This window comes from Anabrus simplex, chromosome 4 (genome assembly GCF_040414725.1).
Source record: "Anabrus simplex isolate iqAnaSimp1 chromosome 4, ASM4041472v1, whole genome shotgun sequence".
Lineage (NCBI taxonomy): Eukaryota > Metazoa > Arthropoda > Insecta > Orthoptera > Tettigoniidae > Anabrus > Anabrus simplex.
Window position 1 is genome coordinate 260,495,496 of NC_090268.1, and position 25,058 is coordinate 260,520,553.

Sequence of the window (25,058 nt, forward strand, 5' to 3'; positions counted from 1 at the left end):
GTGGTGTTCGAGGGGGAAGATAGAGTGTTACAAAAGTAATCAGAGGGAGAAAAGGTTTCCACAATAAGGTACCCTGAAAAATTATAGAAATTAAGTTTACTAGTAATTGTTTGTTTGAGACCAAGAGCCACACCACTGTGAGCCTCCCCAGGTCTATCAGCTCAGTAAAATATATAATAAGGAAAATGTGGCTGTTAGAGGGGAGTGAGGGAAGATTCATTTAGAACAAAAATATCCGGGTCGTTCAGAATAAGGGAAAGGTCTAGAAGAGCAAGATTGGTGTTAAGAGATTGAATGTTAGTGTAGTACAAGTTTAGCATTTCATCCTATTAAAGAGATGGCATTAAGAGGAAAAAATGCGAAAGGCATTTTATTCCCAGCGTATGCGACGTCTATATGTGTATTGAATACCAATCGCATGGCTAACTGGATCTGATTAAGGATGTGTGGGCAGTAGAAGGGGAGAATGTTCTGGAGCACTATCATTAGAAAATGGATGATCTCAGAACATGGAATAGGGAGGGTAGAGGAGGGGGCAGGAGTGGGGAGGTCCTATGAAATTACAGGAATGACGGACTCAGGATGAGATGCTTCAGGAGCAAGGCGAGACATGCACTTGTAGGAGAAAGAGGGGTGGGGTTCGGAACAATTTATACACTTATTTGTACAACTTTGAGTAGGATGCTCCCGACTACATATCGCACATACCTCTGCCTGGATGCACGGCATTCCCGGTAGATGAACATATTGCTGGCACCGTTCACACCAGATCTTCTGCTGTGGCGCTGAGCGAAATGGCTCCACATGATGATGGCAGCTGTAGATAATGACACCGTCACGCAGGAGGGTGTCAAAGTTGGTGATGTCTCTCAACAGGATGCAGATGAGGGAAGTAGGTTTGCGTTGGTTCCAGATGCGTACTACCTTATAGATTTGGAGACCCTTGAGCTGCAACTGGGCTGCCATCTCATCTGGTCCAGTCTCAATCCACTCCCTAGGCAACCACGGAGTGAATAGGTGATGGTTGAGTAGAAGCTGCTCGCCGGGTTGATGCCTGTTGAGTGATGTTGATAGCCTTGGCCGATGGTTGTGGTTAGATGAGCGTAAAATTGTTTGCTTGTCTTGGTGTTGAATGACCCATCGTGGGTACATTGAATTTCCAGGTTGTAGTCCCCATAATTGTGGGTGAACTGCGTCAGACTTTGGTAGATGGAACGGGTGTTTGCCTTCTCGGGGTCTACATGCACTATCTTAGCGACGTACAATGGAGCTGGTGGAAGCGGATGCACCACGCTGCGCTGTCGGATGTTGGGTGCCAGGACCGGGTTCCTGACAGCTTGGGCGTAGCTTCGAATGTTCATCGGCATCAGGTGTTCTGGGTGGAAGGTGAAACGGTGAGATGATACCGGCCCCATAGAAATCCAGTGGCACTTGCTGTATCCCTGATACAGATGACTGATTCAGTATAGAATTTGTAGATGTGTATGTGTATCATGTTCAGGCTTAATTATCCTGGCTTGCTTGGTTTGTTCAGCATCCATAAATGGTGAAACTGGTGGAGACCGTGGTGACAATGGTTGACTCACGGTAAATTCTAGATGTTCAAATTCTGCTTCCACTTTGGGTGGGTTCTCGATGCTTCTGGAATCTTCAACAATATGGCGACAATACATCCACTAGACCAAAGATATGTAAAATGTGGACTGCTACTCATGTAAATATGAATTAATATTATTTCATTCATTTAGGTACTTAATAAACACATGGGTCATTAACAACTTGCTATGTACTTGCTCAGTAATGAGGTGAGACTTGCCGGAAATTTTACCATGCAGTAATTTACTTTTTATGAGCGTACATTGTGTATAGTTGTGTACTTTCACATCAGTATTGGCTGTTGTTCCCTTTCATATGAAGAATATTCTGTTCACAGAACACGTACCCAACACTAGACAAAACAAGTATCAGAAAGAGGAAAGTTACACCTAGCACATGCTTGGCAGTGTTTTGTTACCTCAAATTTTGAATCAGCACCTGGGTTGTTCATTTATTAGGAAATGACTACTGGTATGATGTTCTTTTCTCTGGCATTTGTTTGTAAGTTCAAGTACTGGAAGTCAGCCTTGTCTCTTTGGAGTTGTTGCTAATTTGTACAGAATTCCTTCATACCTATTTGGTAGAACTACAGGCCATCTGGAGAAGTTCTTTAGCTGTGGCAGAGAATCCAGGTGTTATTCATGCATAAATCATGCATCCATCTACAGAGTGTGAAGAAGTCACAAAAAAAAAAAAAAAAAAAAAAAAAAAAAATTAATCAGGATCATGACAGATAAATGGAGAGGCAGCAAGGCATTTCATACCCCTGTGGGTGGGGGACACATATGAAGAATACATCCATGGTATCCACTGCCTGTCGTAAGAGGCGACTAAGAGCGGCAGCCAAGGGATGATGAAATCAGATCATTAGACTACTTGTGATTAGTACCATTACGTGAGGAACACCATGGGTCAACATTACTTACGATTAGTACGACCATGTGAGGAACGCCATGGATCTATGTTACCTAGGAGTAGTGTCTTTAAGTGAGGAACACCACAGGCCTGGGTGTTGCCTGTGGTTAGTACCATGATGTGTATCCCACCAAGACAGGTGAGCAGACACTCAGCTGCGCGGACTAATGTCCATGCAGGAAAAGGTGTCATACGCTACGCTGGAATGTGTCGCTTCTCCTGTGTTCAGAATCGGTCTGTGTTACGTATGAGTAGTACCACTATATGAAGAACAGTAAGGGTCTACATTGCCTCTGATTAGTATCACTGTGTGAGAAACACCACGGGTTTGGCTGCTGCCTGTGATTAGTACCACTATGTGAGGAACACCATGGGTCTGCGTTGCCTGAGAGTAGTGCCATTATGTGAGGAACACCATGGGTCTATGTTTCCCGTGGGTGGTACCATAATGTGTGATACGCCGTGGGTTTGCATTGCCTATGATGAGTACCCCCGGATGAGCAGCACCAAGGAGATACGTGGTCTGTGATTAGTTCCACTATGTGAGGAACACCATGGGAATAACGGCACCCGTGATTAGTTGCACTATGTGAGGAACACCATGGGTCTGCATTGCTTGCAAGTGGTACCCTTATGTGAGAAACACCAGTGGTCTATGTTGCCTGTAAGTGGTGCCATTATGTGTGATATACTATGGGTCTGCATTACTTGTGATTAATATCACCATGAGAGGAACACCAGGAGTCTACATTACCTGTGATTTGTACCACTATAGGAGGAACACCATTGTTTTGCTTTACCAGTGATTAGTACTATTAAGAGGGGCTGGTGACCTGGTTGGACTCCTTTGTATAACAAGCATCATCTCAGAAAAGAAGGCATTGTGCATTGGATACATGATTGTTTTGGTTTCATGGTCAGTTTTTAATCATTTGTTTTATATTTTAAGCTAGTGGATACATTTTGAAGTTTTAATTAGCGTGTCATTTTGTTGCATCTCATACCATTAGGGGCCAATGACTTAGGTGTTGGGCCGCTTTAAACAACAAACATCATCATCATCAAGGCATTTCATATCACCTATTTCCTAACAGAAGAGTGTCCGAATCACTGCTGTTAACTTGTCCACATTGAGGGTCACTGAATTCAAGATGAAACTATCATTTACCATTACCTACAGTGCTGCTCGAACTTGAAGCTCAGCATGATTTAATCTGTGGGATCTGCACAGTCTTAACCACCAGAATCTGCTTCGAATTCAGAGTCCAAGATGTCTGAGGAATCAGGTACTTCAAGTTCATCTAGAATTTTTGTATCCTGAGCTGTTTTACTCTGTTATGAAAAACAAATCAATCAGCAACTGCTAAGCTTATGTATATGCATGTTATCACCATTCACCAAAAATATAAGTGAAGAGTGTCCACTGCCCAGCAGAACATTTTTGACCCATGAAATATCTATGCTACTTGAAGTTTTAACTATAAAACACTGCAAAGTCGGAAATATTAACATATGGTAAAACAATTTTTACTGATATTCTTCTTCATAATATAGACAGCTGACAATCCATATTTATTGTATGGATTTCAAATCAAGAACAATAGCAACAATTAAACAAACTCCAGCATAATTATCTTGAAAAATATACCTATCAAGATGACGGTTTGATCAACGATCATGAAATTATTATATACAGTAGTCTGCAAACATTATTTACAACATTTTCTTTCAATATGTGGAAAACTAGACATTGCCCTTTGATAAACTCAGAACTTCAGTGGGTTCAGGTGAATAGTCCTCCATCGTGGAACCAGGTTCAGCAGTATGTGCAGTGGATTGTAGAAATTGACTGTGGTTCAGAAAAGTATTCAATGAAGATGAACTACTGTTGAAGCGGGACATGCACAAAACAATTTTGAAGCAAGAAGTGAAACCTGGAAGTTGAATGGTATAGCAACTGAAAATAAATGGGCTGAGATTTCTAGTGTTACGGACAGTAAAGCCATTGAATATAAATGTACTGTGCGTTTTATGACCTTTGCTTTGATGATTCCAGGAAGTACTGCAGCCTTAGAGAGAGTGTTTTCAATTGTCAATTATATGTGTTCAGATGAAAACAGGAGGTTCAATGTCAAACCTGTTAAGGCTATGATCATGGCCAAGACATACTTCCGTGATGTAACTTGCACGAGTTTCTGTAGCTTTTTGTTAGAACATCAAAACCTTTTGAAGAAAATTCAAAACTCTTTAAAGTATGAAAGAAAGACTGACCCAGATATTGATTTTAATTAAGTTTTCTTAAGTAAGAGTTCAACGCAGTGATATTTTTGAATTTTATATGAGTTATATAATTTTTAGATATGTTTGAGAGCAACTACAGTATAATGATGTGATTTAAGAACTGCAAAATAACAAATTATGTTTTAGTGAATAAAATAATTGTTTTGAAATTAAATATTGCACAATTGTCCAATATAGGATCTGCTTTCTCAATAGACAATCTACGTGATGTGCCCGAGTATCCCTATTTTTCATTTTCAAAATCTGGTCACCCTACCCTACTAATATATTTTCATGAGAGATACGAATAGATTAACATCTGTTCAGCTTTCTTAGACCCTTTTGTAAATTTTCCTGATGAAAGTTGTGACAGAGAAATATTAGTACTACAGAGATTTGACTTTCTTGTCTTCTCTGTGTTGTGTTTGTTGCTCTGTTTGTTTGAAAGGCCAATCCTCTCTAGATAATTAGAAAAATATAGAACATTATCTACTATATAAACGTAATTTTCAGTTCCTCATCTTGTTATTAGCTGGTTGTATGACTAAATCGTATTCCTTTGCAGGAATTGGGTGTCATTGAGGCTTTAAAGCAGATGTTAACTGCCAAATGTCAGACAGCTTGGGAACAACTTAACAGACTCAAAGAAGCTCAATTCAAGTTGCAACTTGATCTTGGCAACAAGCAAGATGCAATTGATATTGATCGCCAGAATCTGGAAATGGACAAGAATTGTTCTGGAACTAGCTACAAACCTGATCCATTACGAATACCAAAAAAGTAAGCACTTGTTGTTTTGTTGTTTTTATCTCATTACATTAAGGGACCATACCTTTAGCTTTCGAGATTCTAAAACTATGATGCTAATAGCAAAATTGGGATTATTTTGAACCTGGAAAGCAAAATCAAGCTTATGAGGCTGAGAAGGAATAGTTCAGGAAGAACTGGGATTAACTGCGTTCAATGAGAGGAGAGTCCATCTATGCAGAAGGCAGTGTGTGAGATTCAGAGATTGTCCTTGTCCATAGGTACTCATAAGTCAAATGAAAACTTACAAAGTTGAATAAAAATTTGAAATGTTGTGTCATGGTTTTGTCTGTTGGCAGTACTATTCCAAAAGTTTTAACAAATATTCTAGAGGTGGCAGCACTATATTGATAAGCAAACATGATCAGAGGACCATTATAACAGTGGCTCCCTCACTTGAGACATGCACAAAAGAAGAACAGAGATCTGTTATTTGATTTTTTAGTAGTGAAGGCATAAAAGCTGTTAAAATTCATCGATGAATGATGATTCAGTATGGTGATGCGTGTTTGTTACTGCAGCACACTGACAGTACTTGGTCCAATATTGCCTGTGCAACAGTTGCAAACATCCAAGACCTGTATTTTGAGTCTATTCCACATCCACCTAGTAATCACCACAGATTTGGACCACTGAAGGAAGCGCTGGGAGGAAAGACGTTCCATTCAAATGAAGTTGAAGGATGAAAGCTGTGCATAAGTGGCTGTACAGACAGCCAAAGGATTCTTTTTCTAGAGAAATCCATGCACTTTGTAAACTCTGGAGGAATAGCATTGACCATAAGATACTATGTAGATAAGTGATACAGTTATGTGCTCAATAAAATAAATTGAAATGTTTTTTCCTTAGATTTGCCCTTCTACTTGTATTTGTTTTTGCCTCCCATTTCTGTCTCTCCCTCTGTCCATAATAGCCTGTCACTGTGTGCATTTCTATCCTGATTTCCTGCATAGAAGTTTCTACCCTGAAAGTTTGAGAGGTCCTGTATTGACATGACTGCTTTGGATGACAACTCTTTCTTTATTTCCTTAATATAAAACTCTCTCTTTATTTCCTTTATACAGAAGAAAAAGTTGTACCTTATGCAGTGAGAAACTAATTTCCTACAAGTTTATATCTGTGATTACTACTAATTTCCAAATCTCAGGGGCTAACAACAAACTGTCCAAAGACTCTAAAATATGCATATTCAAATATCCCCCCAAAATGAATTAAGAGTACACTTTTTCCTAATGTAGAAGTCTATTATTGACACTTTAGTAAATATGGGAAAGTTTTCTGTACTTAATTGAAACCAGCTCTGGCTTCACATCCATTAACTCCAACACCCCAGTTGGACTAATTTCAAGTCACTAGCCTCAATTATGGTTTGCTGACATAAACATGTCTGTAAGGGGTGGGGAGGGTAGGGAAAGGCAGAGAGGGTCAAATCTGTTAAGCATTTGTCTTAACATGCATAATAATAATATATATATTTTTTTACGAGGGAAGTGTGAGAAATCTTTCATTAGACACTTGTGAGGGTCCACACTCCACAAGCGTGAGATTCCTACTCGCTAAAACCCACACACCCTTTTCCCACGAAGTATATCTCCACCCCGGAACCACTCTCGCATTACTTCAGGGCGGTGTCGTGCTAATTTCTCAGGTTTCTTCTTCCTTATTTCTCCTTACTGCCGTTCATGAGCATTCATATCTCTCTTTTTCTGACGCAGGATGCATTCTACATATCCTGCTATCTGATCCCAAGATTCTTGGTTTCGTAGCATCACCTGCACAATAGTTTCTGGCGTCAACTCTCCTTGCTCAGTATATAAACATCTCCTCTGAGTTGACCAATGACACCATATGAAAAATGTGTGAAATACATCGTCTATATCATTGCAATAAATATATGCCGAGTTGCTTGCTCTACCTACTCTATGTAGAAATTTCCGGAAGTATCCGTGACCCGTCAATAGTTGTGTAATGTAAAAGTTAACCTCGCCATGAGCTCGGGCAACCAAATCAGCTAGGCGTGGTATCAGCTGCTTGGTCCATTTTCCTTGAGGATCTTCCTCCCATCTTTGCTGCCACCGCTCTATTTGTTGCCTATAAGCTAGCTCCTTACCGCGCTTCTTTCCGAGCTCTCCTTGAGTTTGCCAGACTTCCTGTCTCTCTAAGGCAAGTAAATCAATTGGTGCTACCGCTGCTATCGTAAGGATCGCAGGTTCAGATACTGTGCAATATGCGCTTGTAATACGCAAAGCTGATCTCCGCTGTACCGCAGCTATCCTTTGCCGGTATTTTTCAAACTTCAGAGAATCAGCCCAGACTTCGGCACCATATAGAAGTGTCGAGTGAACTATCGACATCAGAAGTCGTCGTTTGCTAGACTTCGGACCTTTAACGTTGCTCATTAATCTACTCAGTGCAATCGTTGTTTTCACTGCCTTATCTGTCACCCGTTTGATATGATCCCAAAAAGTAAGTTTGGTATCAAGTGTCACTCCGAGATACTTTATACTCCTAGATGTTTCGATTTCTGTTTGTCCAAATACATTGGAATGACAGTTGTGATCCTTTTTCTTGTCAAGTGAACAATCTCTGTTTTATGATCTGCAAGCTGTAATCTGTGATTCGCCATCCAATCTTTCACCCGCCGCATTACTTGATTTAGCTTAAACTGAGCCAACTCCAAATTTTGAGCAACTATCAAAACAGCTATATCATCAGCATAACCCACTAGCATTGTGTCTTCTGGCATCTCTAACCTCAACAATCCATCATACACTATGTTCCACAGATTTGGGCCAAGGATGGACCCTTGTGCTGCACCAGCTGTGAGCCGTTTCACTCTCTGCCCATCTTCTGTGTGATATACTAGAGTACGATCTTTAAAATAATTCCTCTTTATGCGCATGAGATACTCCGGTAGTTTGAAAGTATTTTGAAGTGCTTCCAATATGTCATTCCAACTGATCGAGTTGAAAGCGTTCTTAACATCAAGGGTCACAAGGAGTGTCACTTTTGGAGAGTGATGATTACCCATTTGTGCCCTTTTAGCTGTATTCAACACTTCCCATACTGCATCGATTGTCGAATGCCCTCCTCGAAAACCATGTTGACGATCAGAGAGGTCCCCAGATAGTTGAACTGCTGAAAGTATTCTTGGCTGCAAAAGTTTCTCTAATCCTTTACCAGCAGTATCCAGCATACATAAAGGCCTATAGCCCCCAGATTTTCCTTTGCTTATTAAAACTAGCCGAGTTGTTTTTCAGCAAACACTTAACATCCCCGATAACAGGCAGCTATTGTACATTTTCAGCAGTAGTTGTGGACAGAAATCTGCTATCAGCTTTAATATCTCTGCTGGAATACTATCTGATCCTGGGGCCTTTTTATTTCTAAGGAACCTAATCGCTCTCGTCAATTCTTCTCGTGTAAAAAGTGACACATCATCTATGAAGTCATCATCATCATCAGCAGACCTCTCAGGATGATCTGGGAATAATGTATCCACAATATCCTTCATTACATATAATAATAATAATAATAATAATAATAATAATAATAATAATAATAATAATAATAATAATTATTATATGGTTTCAGCTACCATGTGCAGATATTTTAATTTGACGCCATCTAGCTGCCTGCTCATCAATTTCGACGTTCTGTTTTACTCTAGGCCTACTATTACATAAAATCAGCTTCATGGTCCATATCGCACTTCAATAGATTCACAATTAAGTATTTATTTATTTTCCACCTAGTCGATACAATGATTGCTTAAGGCAATTTTTAATGGTCAAAAGTGGTACATGTTTCGTATATTATCAACATCTTCAGCCACATAACACTGTTTAGATGAAAAATATATAAAATTGACAAAGTAATGCTAAACAGTGTTATGTGGCTGAAGATGTTGATAATATACGAAACATGTACCACTTTTGACCATTAAAAATTGCCTTAAGCAATCATTGTATCGACTAGGTGGAAAATAAATAAATACTTAATTGTGAATCTAGGCCTACTAGATGGCAGACAGAGTAAACCGGATCTCTCTTGGGTGTCTGTGGCTGAGATTTAATTAATTTTGTCAGGTAAACACCAAATGTGTCACCAGAGATCTTTTACATGCCAACATCGTATGACATGCAGTGTCAAATGGACTTTTCTTCCGCCCTTCAAAAATCCGACTACCTCTGCCGGGTTTGAACCCGCTGTCTTGGGATCCGAAGGCCGACACTCTACCACTTATCCACAGAGGCAGCTTCTTAATATGTATTAGAAAATTAATGCATGATAATGACTTTTGAAAGAAATTAATGTGCAGCAATGAACTAAAGACTACTTGGTATCTCTTTATTTTTAGTGATAAAATAATAGCCCAAAAGAGGGTCTTGACTGCAAGCTGCTGCCTAAATTCATAGAATTTAGTGCAGATTATATATAACCTAGCCCACATTTTACATGTACTTTGTGTCAGAGTAACCTCCAGTGGGATTAATTAAGAAGTAATGAAAAATAATGTGAAATGTTGTTTTAATAAAATTTGAATTAACTTAGTAGCACGAAGAAGGGAGAAATTTTCAGATGTGTATGCTTTTTGAGGTTGGTTTGGTTGGCTTTTTTCCTTTATTTTTAGAGATTTGCTTTTATTTTTGATGTATAACATTGTAAAACCTTTTTTAATGTCTATGTATTCTCTGATTGTATGTAAGAGCATTTTTTAATTCTTTGTATCTGGCATGGAAATTGTGTTTTGTTTGTTCTATATGTGTCTTGTTACAGTTTGGTTCTTGATATTTGAGTTCATAAACTGCTGATTTGGAGAAAACATCTGTTTTGTTTAGGTTGCATTTGCTAAAGTGTTTGTGTAGTGTGTTGGTCGTTGTGAAGTTTATTTTTAGACCTTGCTCTTTGGAAATGTTACGTGTTCTTGTTCATGTAATTGAAGACTATGTATTTGTTATTTTGATTTGTGGTTTTTCTGGTGATGTTGCTTTGTTTCCATAATAATCAATCTACTGAAGTGGTAATTTTCTTTCACAGTTTATTTTATTGTCTCTACTTTGTTTTTGAAATCTCTTGTGCTCATTGGTATGGATATTGCTCTGTGTATCATTATATTTAGTCCTGCTAATTTGAGGATGTTCAGGTGGTTGGATTTGTTGTCTATTTTGTATGAAGTCTGAGTGGGGTTTCCTATATATTTTGTAACTTATAACAGGTTGTCATTTTTTCTACTGATTGTGATGTCTAAAAAAGTTGATCTTTTTGTACTTTCTAGTTTCATTGACCTGTGTAAGGAATTCAGTGTGTTAAATAAGTGCTGTGTGTTTCTGATGTTATTGTCATATATGCATAATATGTTGTCTACATATCTGCTCCAGTGTAAGATCCCTTTAGATATCTGGTTGGTTAAGAAATTTTTCAATGTTATTTAGGAATATGTTTGCTATTATTCCTGATAATGGTCAGCCTGTGGTTAACCCTTCTTTTTGACAATAGATTTTGTTGTTTGATGCAAAACTGTTTTGGTTTTAGATTGTTCATAGAAAGTTAATTATTTTGTTTGTTTCTTACGGTGAATTGTTCTTTTAGATGGTTTTCTATAATTTTAGTGAATTCTTCCTTATGATCTTTCCTATTAAAAGCTCCACTCGAGCTTATTCGTCTACTAATGTCATTCCACGCTATCTCTCCACTGACAGCTCTAAACATATTGCTTAGTCAAGCAGCTCATCTCTTTACTCCCAAGTCTTCCCAGCCCAAACTTATCAACATTTTCATAACACTGTTCTTTTTTTTGGAAATCACCCAGTAAAAGTCGTGCTGCTTTCCTTTGAATCTTTTACAGTTGTCATATCATGTAATCCTGGTGTGTGTCCCATACAGTCAAACCATACTCTAATTGTGGTCTTACCAGTTATATGCCCTCTCCTTTACATCCTTGCTGCAAACCTAAATACCCTCATAGCCATCTGAAGAGATCTATAACCTTTATTTACAATCTTGTTGATGTGATTACCTCAGTGAGGACCTTTCCTTATATTAACACCTAGGTACTTACAGTTATCCCTGTGAGGTACTTTCACCCTATCAACACGGTAATTAAAACTGAGATGACTTTTCCTCTTGGTGAAACTTACAACCTGACTTTTTATCCCATTTATCATCATACCATTTTCTGCTGTGCATATCACAGCAATATTGAGGTCTTTTTGCTGTTGCACACAGTCCTTAATCTCATTTACTATTCTATCTCATCTGCTATGCTGCCTGCTTAGAAGGCTTGTTTTTTTATTACCACTTTACAGGTTCACATATGGACTTTAGTTTTATGTAGAATCCAGGAACATGACTTTTCAGTTTATAAGGGGAGAGTGTTACCATGGGACACTTTTTAAATTAAAAAATAGTTTGTGATAACTTTTTAAATCCCATAAATGCTGACAGTAAGTATCAAGATTTCCTTTTATAGCTTCCTGCTTATATTTTTATGTTTTACAGTCCTATTAAAGGTAAAATAAGAAGTACCAGGTGTAAAGTGTTCTATGGCACAACATGACCATGCACCATGGAACATATACTCTTGTACCTTGTAACACAGGGGAATATAGACGGGAATTAGCTGTAAATAAATATTTGGAATGATGTTAAATTTGGAAAATATTTTTATGATTCCAGAAGTCAGTGCACATGGAGAAGCTTTCCTCATAACTTTTCCCACTCCGTAGATTTCAAAGATTTGTCCTGGGTGATTGATAAGCAACAAATCTACCAACTAATTGTAAGAAGACTTCAGAGATGTTCTGTTCAGTTTATGGGAAGTGTAAGGAAAAGTGACTAATACCATACCCAATCAGAAGCCATATCAAGCAAGATCTTCTGTACTGAGATGAGTCTCATCACTGTTCAACAACAGAACATGTTCTTCTGTGGACAGCTTTTCAAATTAATTTAAAATTCCCCAAATACCATAGAAAAAGTTTCTTTATTTGATCACCTAGAAGTGCACTAATTCACCTAGGTGTTGTTTCATACATCATTTTAGGCTTAAAATGTACCTGAGGAAACACAAACACTGGAGAATTATGAATCCTAGTTGTGCTGACTGCCACAATAATTATTGTGAAAAGGCTGCCAAGTTTGACAGTTGTTGTACCCGTAGTCTTCCTTATTACTTTTGGAGCTATTATCTTTCTTGGTGGTTGGATTACAGACACTTAAGTCTCACTGCAGTTCCAAATTTGTTCTGGTGAGATGGTTGCAAAGTAATGATAGACATTGTCGAAAAAGAATGCTATATTTATTTTGTTACAGCTAGTTGCCCTCCTCTTGGGGTTCTAATGGATTTATCAGGATGATGTTTCATGAATCCCCTTATCCATTCTTCTCTGCCTGTTGCTTGTTTATTCCATAACTGGGGGCAATTCTTATTGCTGGTACAGACAAACTTGTAAGCCTGTTCCCTTACACCCATTTTGGTCAAGCCATAGTTCATTTTTGCAATCGTTTTTCATGTACTTCAATGATTGTTGGTCTCAGACAATACTGTACTTTTCTGTTTTCTAATTTTGGGGTGTAACAGAAAGTTTCAACTTCAGTTTTTGAAATTTTTACAAATGTCTTGAGAGTAGCTAACTTCGCACTGTACACTTTGCAGGCTTCTCTGGTGAAATATTCTGGAAGAGCCGATGCTGCTTCAATGGCTTTGTTCAAGACAAACAAACCATCCAGAACCCTTTGGATGCCCAACTTACTTCTCAGCTTAATCTAAAACAGTGAAAAGAGAAACAAAATAAGAAATGTTAGCATCATGTACCACGGTGCAATAGGATGCACGTTTCAATAAATTTGGTTCTGTATGTTAGAGGTTATAATAAATCACTGAAGTATACTTAACCATATTATAAGAAACACACTCCAAGTGGTCATAGCAAACCATGCTTTTGTCTGTGTGTTACATAGCATACAAAAACGAGCAAAATATTTGCTTTCAATGCTAAAAATTTTTCTTTGTCTACAGCATCCACCCTTGTTATTATTATTACAACTTCCCCCATGCGGAGGTTGCCACAAGGACAAAGTATGTCGACTACACAGTATTTTGTCTTCTAAGTTACTGTTGACTTTGCTAGTGTGCCAGGTAGAAAATAACAGTTCAGAACTACCATCTGTGCTACCTACTGGCATTTTCTACTATTTGGTTGGATTTAAGCTCTCTCAGTAGCAGTAAAAACAAAAGAAAAAAGTTTCAAGGTACACTATGCTCAAGGTACAACAGTCTCCCCTACATACAATGTTGTCATGTTATCTTTGTTACAAGATAGTTGATTATTTTTTGTTAATTATTAAAATGTGGTAAATTTTTAGTGAAATTAAGCTTTTCATATTTATTTGCCATAGCTGCACACCCTATGAATCATGGTTGGAACACTCTCGCTACAACAAGTTGTTAGCTGACAATGAAATAGCAGCCTCCATAAAGTTACGAGAAGCTATGTATGTTGTACGTGAACGGGCTTACAATGACCTAAAAGCCCAGAATGATGCCACAGATTATGCATTGAGATTAAGAGTGTATGAAACACAACGTGCTAAGAATGAACTGGAATGGCAGCGAAAGAAGGTTAGTTCAAGAGTAGTATGTTTTTGTGCAATATTTCTTGGCTCATACATTTTACATTCTATTTTTTTCTCCACTATTTCATCAGTGACTATTATGGCCTGTCTAAAATAACTCAAAAAACCTCAGAAGATAATAACAGCATAATCATGTTTTTATAACTTCAAGTATTTGTAAAGCATGGGCCATAATCTAGTAGTAGAGAATTGTGAGGCTTGAAATATTCTGTTCATTCTATTCCAATTTGTTTGTTTTATTTTGTTATGTTATTTTCCTAACAGACCATTCTCCAAGTATGTACAGTACAATACAATATTACAACAATCTTGATTTCAAAATTATTTTAATCAAATTGCTTTTAATTTTGCTGATGTTCAATGTTCCTTTTCTCTGAATAGCCTATTGTCATGGTTTTTAACATGTATTGGCAGCACAGTGATAGAATATTACTGAATTGTACTGGACTATAATTCATTGTTCTTACACTACCTACCTATTCCAGATCCATTGAAACTGACTAAAAACTGCCAGGAGCTGAATCCGGGCCGCTTATACTAGAGAACCAAAGTATAAAAGGCTTGTCCCCAAAGCAGATAGACAATAACGTAGAGCAAAGGTCAATTTAAATGGATTAGGTTTATTAACATAAACAAGAGAGAAAAGGTTTGAAGATAGGCATAAAACAAATGAATGGGGAATACAGGGGAGTCAAATACTCACATACATGGTTTGTAAAGATACTCCAATCCCAATCCGCTTGACTATTCAATCTGAATCTTATAGAATCTTACATCATCGCAACAGAGGTATCATGAACTGTGATACAATTATTTTTATTTATTACCAGACAATGGCAATAAAAACGCGATCCAAAGTATTTCTTTCTTAAGGACCATTTGGAATCATGAGGTGAAAGAAACAGCTTTCACACAATAAAATTATCACGGCTCCCCAGACAAAGTCAAGGTTTTGTGTCAAAAAAAAAACATGGCTACCAACAATCTCCATAGAGACTGAATCCCCAGAAATAAAAGACGCCAGTGAACCAAGACTGGCAGAAAAGAAAGCAAATATGGAACACAAGGAGGTGAGAAAGGAGTTGCCATAGTTACGGAAACAAATAAACATGAGACATAAAGCAAGTAAAATGAGAGCAAAATCCCGAAATAAACATATCAATCAGCTGAAAAAGCCAGAAACAATAGCGAGATAAAATAAAAATAATGACAGAAGCAAAAATCCATAAGATACTGAAAAGTAACACAGGTCTGATAACCATTCCACACCCACACACACTCAGAGACCAAACATGCGAAGCAGAGTGAATAAAAAATATAATATCAAGACACGTTACGACAAGAATCGTAACAGCATGACATGAATCAGTCAATGGCTCATGAGCTTGATTTGAGAGCACAGATCAGATACCTGAGTAACTGCAAAGAAGCCTGGCTCACCCAGTCAACACACAACGTGAAGAACTTACATGCCGCATGACACGTATTCATATCACACACACAAGGCGGACATGAATCGTACAGTATTGGTGTTAAACCATAATGTCACCGAGCACGATAGCTGCAGTCGCTTAAGTGCGGCCAGTATCAAGTATTCGGGAGATAGTAGGTTCGAACCCCACTGTCGGCAGCCCTGAAAATGGTTTTCCGTGGTTTCCCATTTTCACACCAGGCAAATGCTGGGGCTGTACCTTAATTAAGGCCACGGCCGCTTCCTTCCCACTCCTAGCTCTTCCCTGCCCCATCGTCGCCACAAGACCTATCTGTGTCGGTGCGACGTAAAGCAAGTAGCAAAAAAAAAAAAAAAAAAAAAAAAACCATAATGTAGAACATAAGCTCAAGCCAAATGTTGAAGACATAGAGGAACAAAAAGGTCTCCAATCAAAAACCACAAACGAACTCATCAAACACATGTATGATCAGATCGGTGCTACCTTTCGCTCTGTGTAGGAGCAATTACATAACAAGCAGACATGAAAAGAAAGGAAGGACAGTGAAATAAGTCTGTAGCAAAATGATAAAAGAATAATACACAAAATAGGGATTTCTCAGAAAACAAACTAGCATAACTATGGCAAGCCAAGAATAGGATACATACCTTGAGATTGAAGATATCATATACATTGACACAAAGAAGTCATATTCATCGACTCTAAACTACGAGAGCCATACAAAATAAAGTTTGAATCTTTTTGTAGAACCATTCATACATGATGAAAGTCACCTTGTAAACCAACGTCTCCATCTTTTCTTTAAAAGCCATTATTGTCCGTAAATCAGAGATAACTCAAATCAAAGATAAGCTAGAAAGAAATGCTTTGGCAATCCTCTGTTACATGAGGTGCCATCTGTCTAATCGGGACGAACTAAATGTCAAGTCAGGCATAGAGAACACTAAGCAGCCGTATCTATGACATCGTAAAGAATGCGATATCTCTAAAGTACAAAAGTAAGATATGAAGGTAATGAGGTGCGGCTGATTCTTATAGTGCTAGATTCCACTCAGTAAAGTAAATTTGAAGAATTTTGTATGTTGAAATGGGTAAAAAATGGTGGGAAGAACACATTGTGCTTCATCCCTTGGCTCTAATCATGATATAATGTATTTTTCTTTAAATTGCTTCAGTAAAACTATATTTTAAAACTAGCTATTGTACTCATCTAAGGCTATGTATATGGATCAGGTAAATGGAGAAAAGTAATTTGATTCGCAGCTGGAGTGAAAGTATAGTCAAATGTTGTGGTTAGAAACAATGTTATCATATGAAACGCTCGAAGAAATGTAAAGTGGCACAGATTCTAACTTCTCAAGAACAGAATTACAGGTGCACTTGTGATCTGCCAATGCCAATTTCTGATGCTGGAATGACCTGGCCACAGACAGTGGTGAAGATTGCTCTGCTCCTATCAGCTCCTCCTTAACATGGATCAAATGAGATGCTAAAGAAAACTCTCCACCATATAATTTATCCATTGGTGAATATATCTTTTTAAATTACTCACTGCAAAAAGAACTTCTCTGGAAAGTAGCCATAGTTTGCCCACTTTCAGCTCGTGGGTAATGATGGGCCATTGTGTTAAGTACCAGAAGTTATCAAAATATGTATGATCCAGAGGAATGGCCCAATAAAAAGAAAGTTATCCAATCCCCCAGTTCTTCTCCACCGATGGTCTATTCACAGGGACTGCTTCAATCAGCAAGGTACTCTCCTAAACTGCACATCATGCAAATGTCTGCGCACAGTCTGCTTTGGAACAGAGAATACATTTAACTACTGGGACCGGTAACCTTTCTGCTATGAAGCGCTGGACTATATTATACCCATAATCTGATCAATCCAGATATACAACCTGTGACGATGTGGAAATCTATGAAATATTTTGGCATCAGTAACCAGAAATCTAATGAAGAACTAATTGTTAGCATAGATGAATTGAATGACCATTTTGTCTCCTCGCTGATGCAAATTAATCCAGTTGTGAAAGAGAAATTAATTCATGCAACAATTCACCATTTCTATACAGGGATAAATTTTACTTCAGCCATATCAAACTGCAAGAAATGATTGACTCAATAAAATGCATCAAGACCAAGGCTAGGGTCATAGATAATACAGACCATGAAATGCTAATTAAAATTATCCACCACATCAATTATCCATTGGTGAATATCTTTAATTACTCACTGTAAAAGGGGACCTTTCTGGAAACATGGAAATTGAACATAGTTCACCCGTTTATATTTTTGTATGGTACTAGTTATATGCTCTTTTCATCCTGGATTTATTGCTTAAAAATTTACTGGTGATGAAAGGAACCCCGAGTTAAATGTGACATTGCTTCTGCTTGTTTGTGATACTCCTCTTTCCTTTCTTACTTTATCCTCGGTCAACTTTCTTCTTCTGCTGTTAGTTACTGTTTAGTTTCTGTTGGATATAATGTTTTTACATGTACTTTTAATGGTACTATGCATTTCTTCTCTAAAGGAATGGAGGATCTTTAGCCTGTCATTTCATAGGACTAGTGATCTAGTTTGTTATTGTAAATGTCAAATCTTCACTGTTTTTTCATTTGTAACAATCTCCCTCATTGCAGATGGCAGAAGAAATGGCTAAGGTAATGCGTGAGATTGAGGACTTAGAGGAGGCACATCTCAACAAGACAGATGGTCTCAAGCTGGCTGAGACTCGACTGGAAAATCGTATATTCCGACCTGGTCCTGAACTGGTTCAAGATGAAGCACAGATTGGTCTGGCAGATGAAGTTCTCCAACTACGTCAAACTCGTCAAGATCTCATGGACAAAATAAATGCAGCCAAGTACAATTTTTCGTACAATTTATTTCCTGATAAGTTTTCATTTTGCATAATATATTGTGAATAATGCATAGTTCAGTGGCTTTAACATAAGAAGGTGTCTGGCTCACACATGTGCAGGCATGTTCTTTTCCCCATCGTGGTCTGTTCTGACAGCCATGTTCAAGCTCCTTCTAACTAAATGAACAAGGTGGCAATATTATTATTATTATTATTATTATTATTATTATTATTATTATTATTATTATTATTATTATTATTATTATTATTATTAATTTTTTTATTATTATTATTATTTTTTTTTACAAGTTGCTTTATGTTGCACTGACACAGATAGGTCTTATAGTAACAATGGGATAGGAAAGGGCTAGGAGTGGGAAGGAAGTGACCATGGCCTTAATTAAGGTACAGCCCAGTATTTTGCCTGTTATGAAAATGGGAAACCACGGAAAACCATCTCCAGGGCTGCCGACGATGGGGTTTGAACCCACTATTTCTCGAATTCAAGCTGACACCTATATGCCTGAAACTGCACAGCCACTTGCTTGGTTAAGCTCATGTTGTGGAGTGTTAAAGATAAGAGAACCTTTTGATAAACATGCAATACTATAAGATCTTTTGTGGCAGATAGGCTGAGAAGGAAAGGGTTTCAAGTGAGAGGTGCTCATTTAAGGGGTGTTATACATACGGGTACCATAAACGAAAGAACATTTCATAATCAGCCATATTTATTCAATGACAACATATAGAGCAAAGAAGGAAGAGAAAACATACCATATGCACACTCACTGCAAAGTGGAAAGATATACACAGAACTCGCTGCAAAGAGAAAACTATCATCGTCAGTTCTCCACATCCTCCCCACCCACCCCTGGTCGATCTCCAATGGAACCAGTTCAACAGGTCGACTGTCCGGAGGATGAGTGTCTGCACCTTCCCGCCTCTGTTTGGTCTGGTCTTGGTGATTAATGCCCTCTGCCACACATGCCTCGGTCTTATGTCTTCTTGCAGTAAAACTACGTTTCCCACCCGGCACTCTATTGGTTGTTTTTTAGGATGCTGGACCCTCATGGTAGCTTCTTAATTTTCCTTAGGAAATCATTTTGTTTCTTCTGCCTGTGATTGACTTCTTTTCTCACGTTTATATTGATGCTGGGCATAAAATGACTTGGCATTAGTATATCAGAGCCATCTTATTTGATGGGTCGTGAGTCAATAGTTGCCTCCACTTCTACTAGCAGCATCGTCAGGATCTCATGATCAACCAGGAACTTCCCCAGCACCTTCCTAAGGCATCTCTTTGTTGTTCCAACCATTCTTTCCCACCATCCTCCCCATCAAGCAGCTTGGAATAAACTTCCAGTTGATGATGATATACAAAATATGGTGGTTTATTAAGGGGTGATACAGGATTTGACTGAGATCAGATAGCTCCTTTTTAGCTGCCTGAAAAGTCCTTGCATTATCGGAATATATGATGTGGGGAAATCCTTGTCTGCCAGAGAATTGTCTAAAGGCCATGATAAATTTTTCTGCTCTCATGTCTGTTTCAAGCTCAAGGTGTGGTTGCGCAAGTAAATATCACGATGTATGATTTCTGCAACTGACCCCCCTCCCCCCCACCTTTATGTAGAGCAGGCCTGTGAAGTCCACACCCATGATGGCAATGGTTTAGTAATTTGCACACAATCCAATGGCAAGGGAGCCTCAATTTCACTTCCACAATGATTTTTTACTATCTTGCATGGTGTGAAATTTCTTGATAGCTTGCCGAGCATTTAGAATCCAAAATTCTGCATGCAGTTTCAATAGGATAATTCTCACTCCCAAGTGGTGTAACTGGATGTGCATCTGTTGTAGAAGTAACTTTGTAAAATGATGGTTGCCATCAAGAAGGAGTGCGTGCTTCTGCTGAAGTGCAAACTGAAGGCCCCCCAAGCTGGCTAAGGTCAAGCGGATGTAGCATGCAGTCTTTGATTTTGTGGAAAGATCCATTTTCTTCTTGAGGGCATCGTATTCCACAGGAAAGCTATCCCTCTGAGCTATGCTGATCCAATGCAGACACGCAGTTCCCAGCTCATCAGCTGTTAGACCACTGTTGAGTTTATTCACCATATCTCCTATTATTCATGAAATGCAAAATCAATGCCATTATGTGCACAATTTTTCAGTATGAACTGAACTTTGCTGCATCAATGGGAGGTTCTCAAGTGTTGACAGTCAAGATCTGCTGAGTTGCCTTTCAAGCTTCTGGACGTATGACACTAGAGGCAGTATCATGATTAAGCTAATTTGGCAGTTAGTGCAAATAAATCATGATTAATTTTTACAGGCATATGCCCTACTATTAAGATACATTTGTAGCCTACCTACCCATATTCTAACAGGCTGTGGTCCAGCAATATTCACCTCACAGTCACTTTCATCACTCTGCAATTCTTCTAAATCAGAAATATCTCCAGTCATCAGCAGCTCCAGTATGTGATCAGCATCTTTCTCAGGATGAAGTTTCTCTGAAAATGAAGAGAAAAACATTGTACAGTATAGGTCTATATTTGATAAGGTATTGTCCATTAATATTTACATAATGTATTACTCTATTCTGAGATAATTTTAAAATAAAATATAATAAATAAGTAATGCATGAATGTTCAGTCTGAAATGATAATACTGTATGTTAGGGTCACTTATGAGAATAGCTACCCTGCAGACCACATGTCTGTTGGAATGGACATAGATTTATAACTGCACAACATTTAGGTTATAAAAGTGTACCTTGAACATTAATTTTTTTTTTTCTTTTTTCTATTTGCTTTACGTCGCACCGACACAGATAGGTCTTATGGCGACGATGGGACAGGGAAGGGCTAGGAGTGGGAAGGAAGCGGCCATGGCCTTAATTAAGGTACAGCCCCAGCATTTGCCTGGTGTGAAAATGGGAAACCACGGAAAACCATCTTCAGGGCTGCCGGCAGTGGGGTTTGAACCTACTATCTCCCGAATACTGGATACTGGCCGCACTTAAGCGACTGCAGCTGTCAAGCTCGGTATATTAAATATTAAGAAATGCTGATAAAATGTAGTATTTTAACAATAAATACACAAAAATACAAAAATACCCTTAAAACCCTTCTCATCAGCTGATGTCTTGAGCTCTTCAGTTGTTAATAAGCTTACAGATTTTCCCAGTAGATGGCTGAAATATAGGCAAAAAGTAAAGGAAGATGTCAATTTAGATGAGCAAATGGTTTCACTGCTCATAAATTGTTTTATTAAAAAGTAACATTATGATAAAAGCAGTGTCCACTGGGATGGACATAGGGTCTGAAAGGGCTAAATGATTTCAAAGAAATTGTAAAATTATCAAACATCTCCCTTGGTAAATTATCCCAATTTCCAATTTCTCACACAAATGTACTTATAAAGGTGAATAATACTGCCGTCAGTAGTAAAATTTATTGTGTGAATTATCAACTGGTATTGAATGGATATCTTATACTGATACTCTACTGACCTTTTCTTTTTAGTATGATTTGTTTTGTTTATTTTTCTCTATTGTGTTTAAAATGGTATTACCAGTAATAAAGTATTATTATTAATGCACACATATGGCTCCTAGTCATAATCTTTATTATTATTTACACTTTCCAACTCCAGCTGGGTTGGAGCAATTGTGGTACTTCACCTTCCTCTCTCCTTCCACCTTCAATCAATCAATCACTCAATCAATCAATCAATCAATCAATCAATCAATCAATCAATCAATCAATCAATCAATACTGATCTGCATTTAGGGCAGTCGCCCAGGTGGCAGATTCCCTATCTGTTGCTTTCCTAGCCTTTTCCGAAATGATTTCAAAGAAATTGGAAATTTATTGAACGTCTCCCTTGGTAAGTTATTCCAATCCCTAACTCCCCTTCCTATAAATGAATATTTGCCCCAGTTTGTCCTCTTGAATTCCAACTTTATCTTCATATCGTGATCTTTCCTACTTTTATAAACGCCATTCAAACCTATTCGTCTACTAATGTCATTCCACGCCATCTCTCCGCTGACAGCTCGGAACATACCACTTAGTCGAGCAGCTCTTCTTCTTTCTCTCAATTCTTCCCAACCCAAACATTGCAACATTTTTGTAACGCTACTCTTTTGTCGGAAATCACCCAGAAAAAATAGAGCTGCTTTTCTTTGGATTTTTTCCAGTTCTTGAATCAGGTAATCCTGGTGAGGGTCCCATACACTGGAACCATACTCTAGTTGGGGTCTTACCACAGACTTATATGCACTCTCCTTTACATCCTTACTACAACCCCTAAACACCCTCATAACCATGTGTAGAGATCGGTACCCTTTATTTACAATCCCATTTATGTGATTACCCCAGTGAAGATCTTTCCTTATATTAACACCTAGATACTTACAATGATCCCCAAAAGGAACTTTCACCCCATCAACGCAGTAATTAAAACTGAGAGGACTTTTCCTATTTGTGAAACTCACAACCTGACTTTTAACCCCGTTTATCAACATACTATTGCCTGCTGTCCATCTCACAACATTTTCGAGGTCACGTTGCAGTTGCTCACAATCTTGTAACTTATTTATCACTCTATAGAGAATAACATCATCCGCAAAAAGCCTTACCTCCGATTCCACTCCTTTACTCATATCATTTATATATATAAGAAAACATAAAGGTCCGATAACACTGCCCTGAAGAACTCCCCTCTCAACTATTACAGGGTCAGACAAAGCTTCACCTACTCTAACTCTCTGAGATCTATTTTCTAGAAATATAGCAACCCATTCAGTCACTCTTTTGTCTAGTCCAATTGCACTCATTTTTGCCAGTAGTCTCCCATGATCCACCCTATCAAATGCTTTAGACAGGTCAATCGCGATACAGTCCATTTGACCTCCAGAATCCAAGATATCTGCTATATCTTGCTGGAATCCTACAAGTTGAGCTTCAGTGGAATAACCTTTCCTAAAACCGAATTGCCTTCTATCGAACCAGTTATTAATTTCACAAACATGTCTAATATAATCAGAAAGAATGCCTTCCCAAAGCTTACATACAATGCATGTCAAACTTACTGGCCTGTAATTTTTAGCTTTATGTCTATCACCCTTTCCTTTATACACAGGGGCTACTATAGCAACTCTCCATTCATCTGGTATAGCTCCTTCGACCAAACAATAATCAAATAAGTACTTCAGATATGGTACTACATTCCAACCCATTGTCTTTAGTATATCCCCAGAAATCTGATCAATTCCAGCCGCTTTCCTAGTTTTCAACTTTTGTATCTTATTGTAAATGTCATTGTTATCATATGTAAATTTTATTACTTCTTTGGCCTTAGTCTCTTCCTCTATCTCGACATTATCCTTGTAACCAACAATCTTTACATACTGCTGACTGTTCCATTCCAGGTTTCTTCTTCTTATACTGATCTTGCTTTGGGTCTCCGTCTTGCTCTCCTTCCCTCAAACTTAGCCTCCATCATCTGTTTTGGTACCATTCCCTTCTCCATTCTCCTAACATATCCTAACAATTTTAGTCTATTCTTCTCAGTTGTGTCATTAAACTTTTCTACTCCAGTTTTCTTCCTGACATCTTCATGTCTCACTGTGTCTTCCATACCCTTAGAAACTTCATTTCATCTAGCTTAAATTTTACTCTCCTCTCTTTTTGTAATGATGACTGTCTGCACAGATATTTATTTCTCATTCTTTAAACATAAAACTTTGTCTGTGTCAAGGAATTAATTCTAGATTAATATGTCAATTCATTTTCCATTCTAGGGCCACGTACAATGGCTTGGAAGAACTGCTATTGCGAATGGACTCGGATTTGGATAACAAGAATCATGCTATGATGACAGATCTTCGCTGTATAGATATAAGAAAACGTCTTGGAATGAGTGACCGAGCACCTCCTCCTACGCAAACCGACGTTAACATTCAGTTGACTCGAATGGAGGATGAAATTCCTAAGAGTTAATTGTTTATACTCGTATATTGAGAATTATGTTGTATCCAATGTACAAAACCTGTCCCTAGTACTATGTAGTGAAGAATAAATGTCTTTGTTAAATGATATGTAGCCAGAGTCACTTCCATACTCATAACTAGGGCCCGGATATTGATGCCGTAAAAAAGTTTTAAAATGCCCTTAAAATGTTTTAAAATGACTTTAACAAAATATCTAAAAATTTGAAAAAATGCACTATAAAAAGGAAAAAATGATCTTATAATAAAAAACTCACCAATTTTTCAAAAATGACATCTTTTAACTGAAAAGTCAATCAAAATAGATTTCTAGCACTTAACAAAAGGTTTATGTTCACTTTAGTCTGAGTTGCACTGCACTATGAATGTTATTCTGATGTTGTCAAATGTAAATTATCTATGGTTATCGGCCAACAAGTATTTATATTTCGAAAAGCTGCATTCAACATCAACTGATGTGATCGGAGCGTACTTGAAGTGAGGAAGGTCGT

The 25,058-nt window shown here is 37.9% G+C and overlaps 1 protein-coding gene across 2 annotated transcripts in view; it reads left to right on the forward strand.

The window, feature by feature from the left end:
• The window catches only part of LOC136871869 (tektin-B1), a 94,180-nt gene extending 69,503 nt beyond the window's left edge, over nucleotides 1-24,677 (forward strand). For both annotated transcript variants that reach the window (XM_067145518.2, XM_067145517.2), the window contains exons 4-7: nucleotides 5,357-5,571; nucleotides 13,999-14,221; nucleotides 18,331-18,554; nucleotides 24,361-24,677. In XM_067145518.2, the coding sequence (XP_067001619.1) occupies nucleotides 5,357-5,571; nucleotides 13,999-14,221; nucleotides 18,331-18,554; nucleotides 24,361-24,559 (861 nt within the window). In that variant the 3' untranslated portion in view covers nucleotides 24,560-24,677. The remainder of the gene's footprint in view (nucleotides 1-5,356; nucleotides 5,572-13,998; nucleotides 14,222-18,330; nucleotides 18,555-24,360) is intronic.
• Nucleotides 24,678-25,058: the final 381 nt, after the last annotated feature.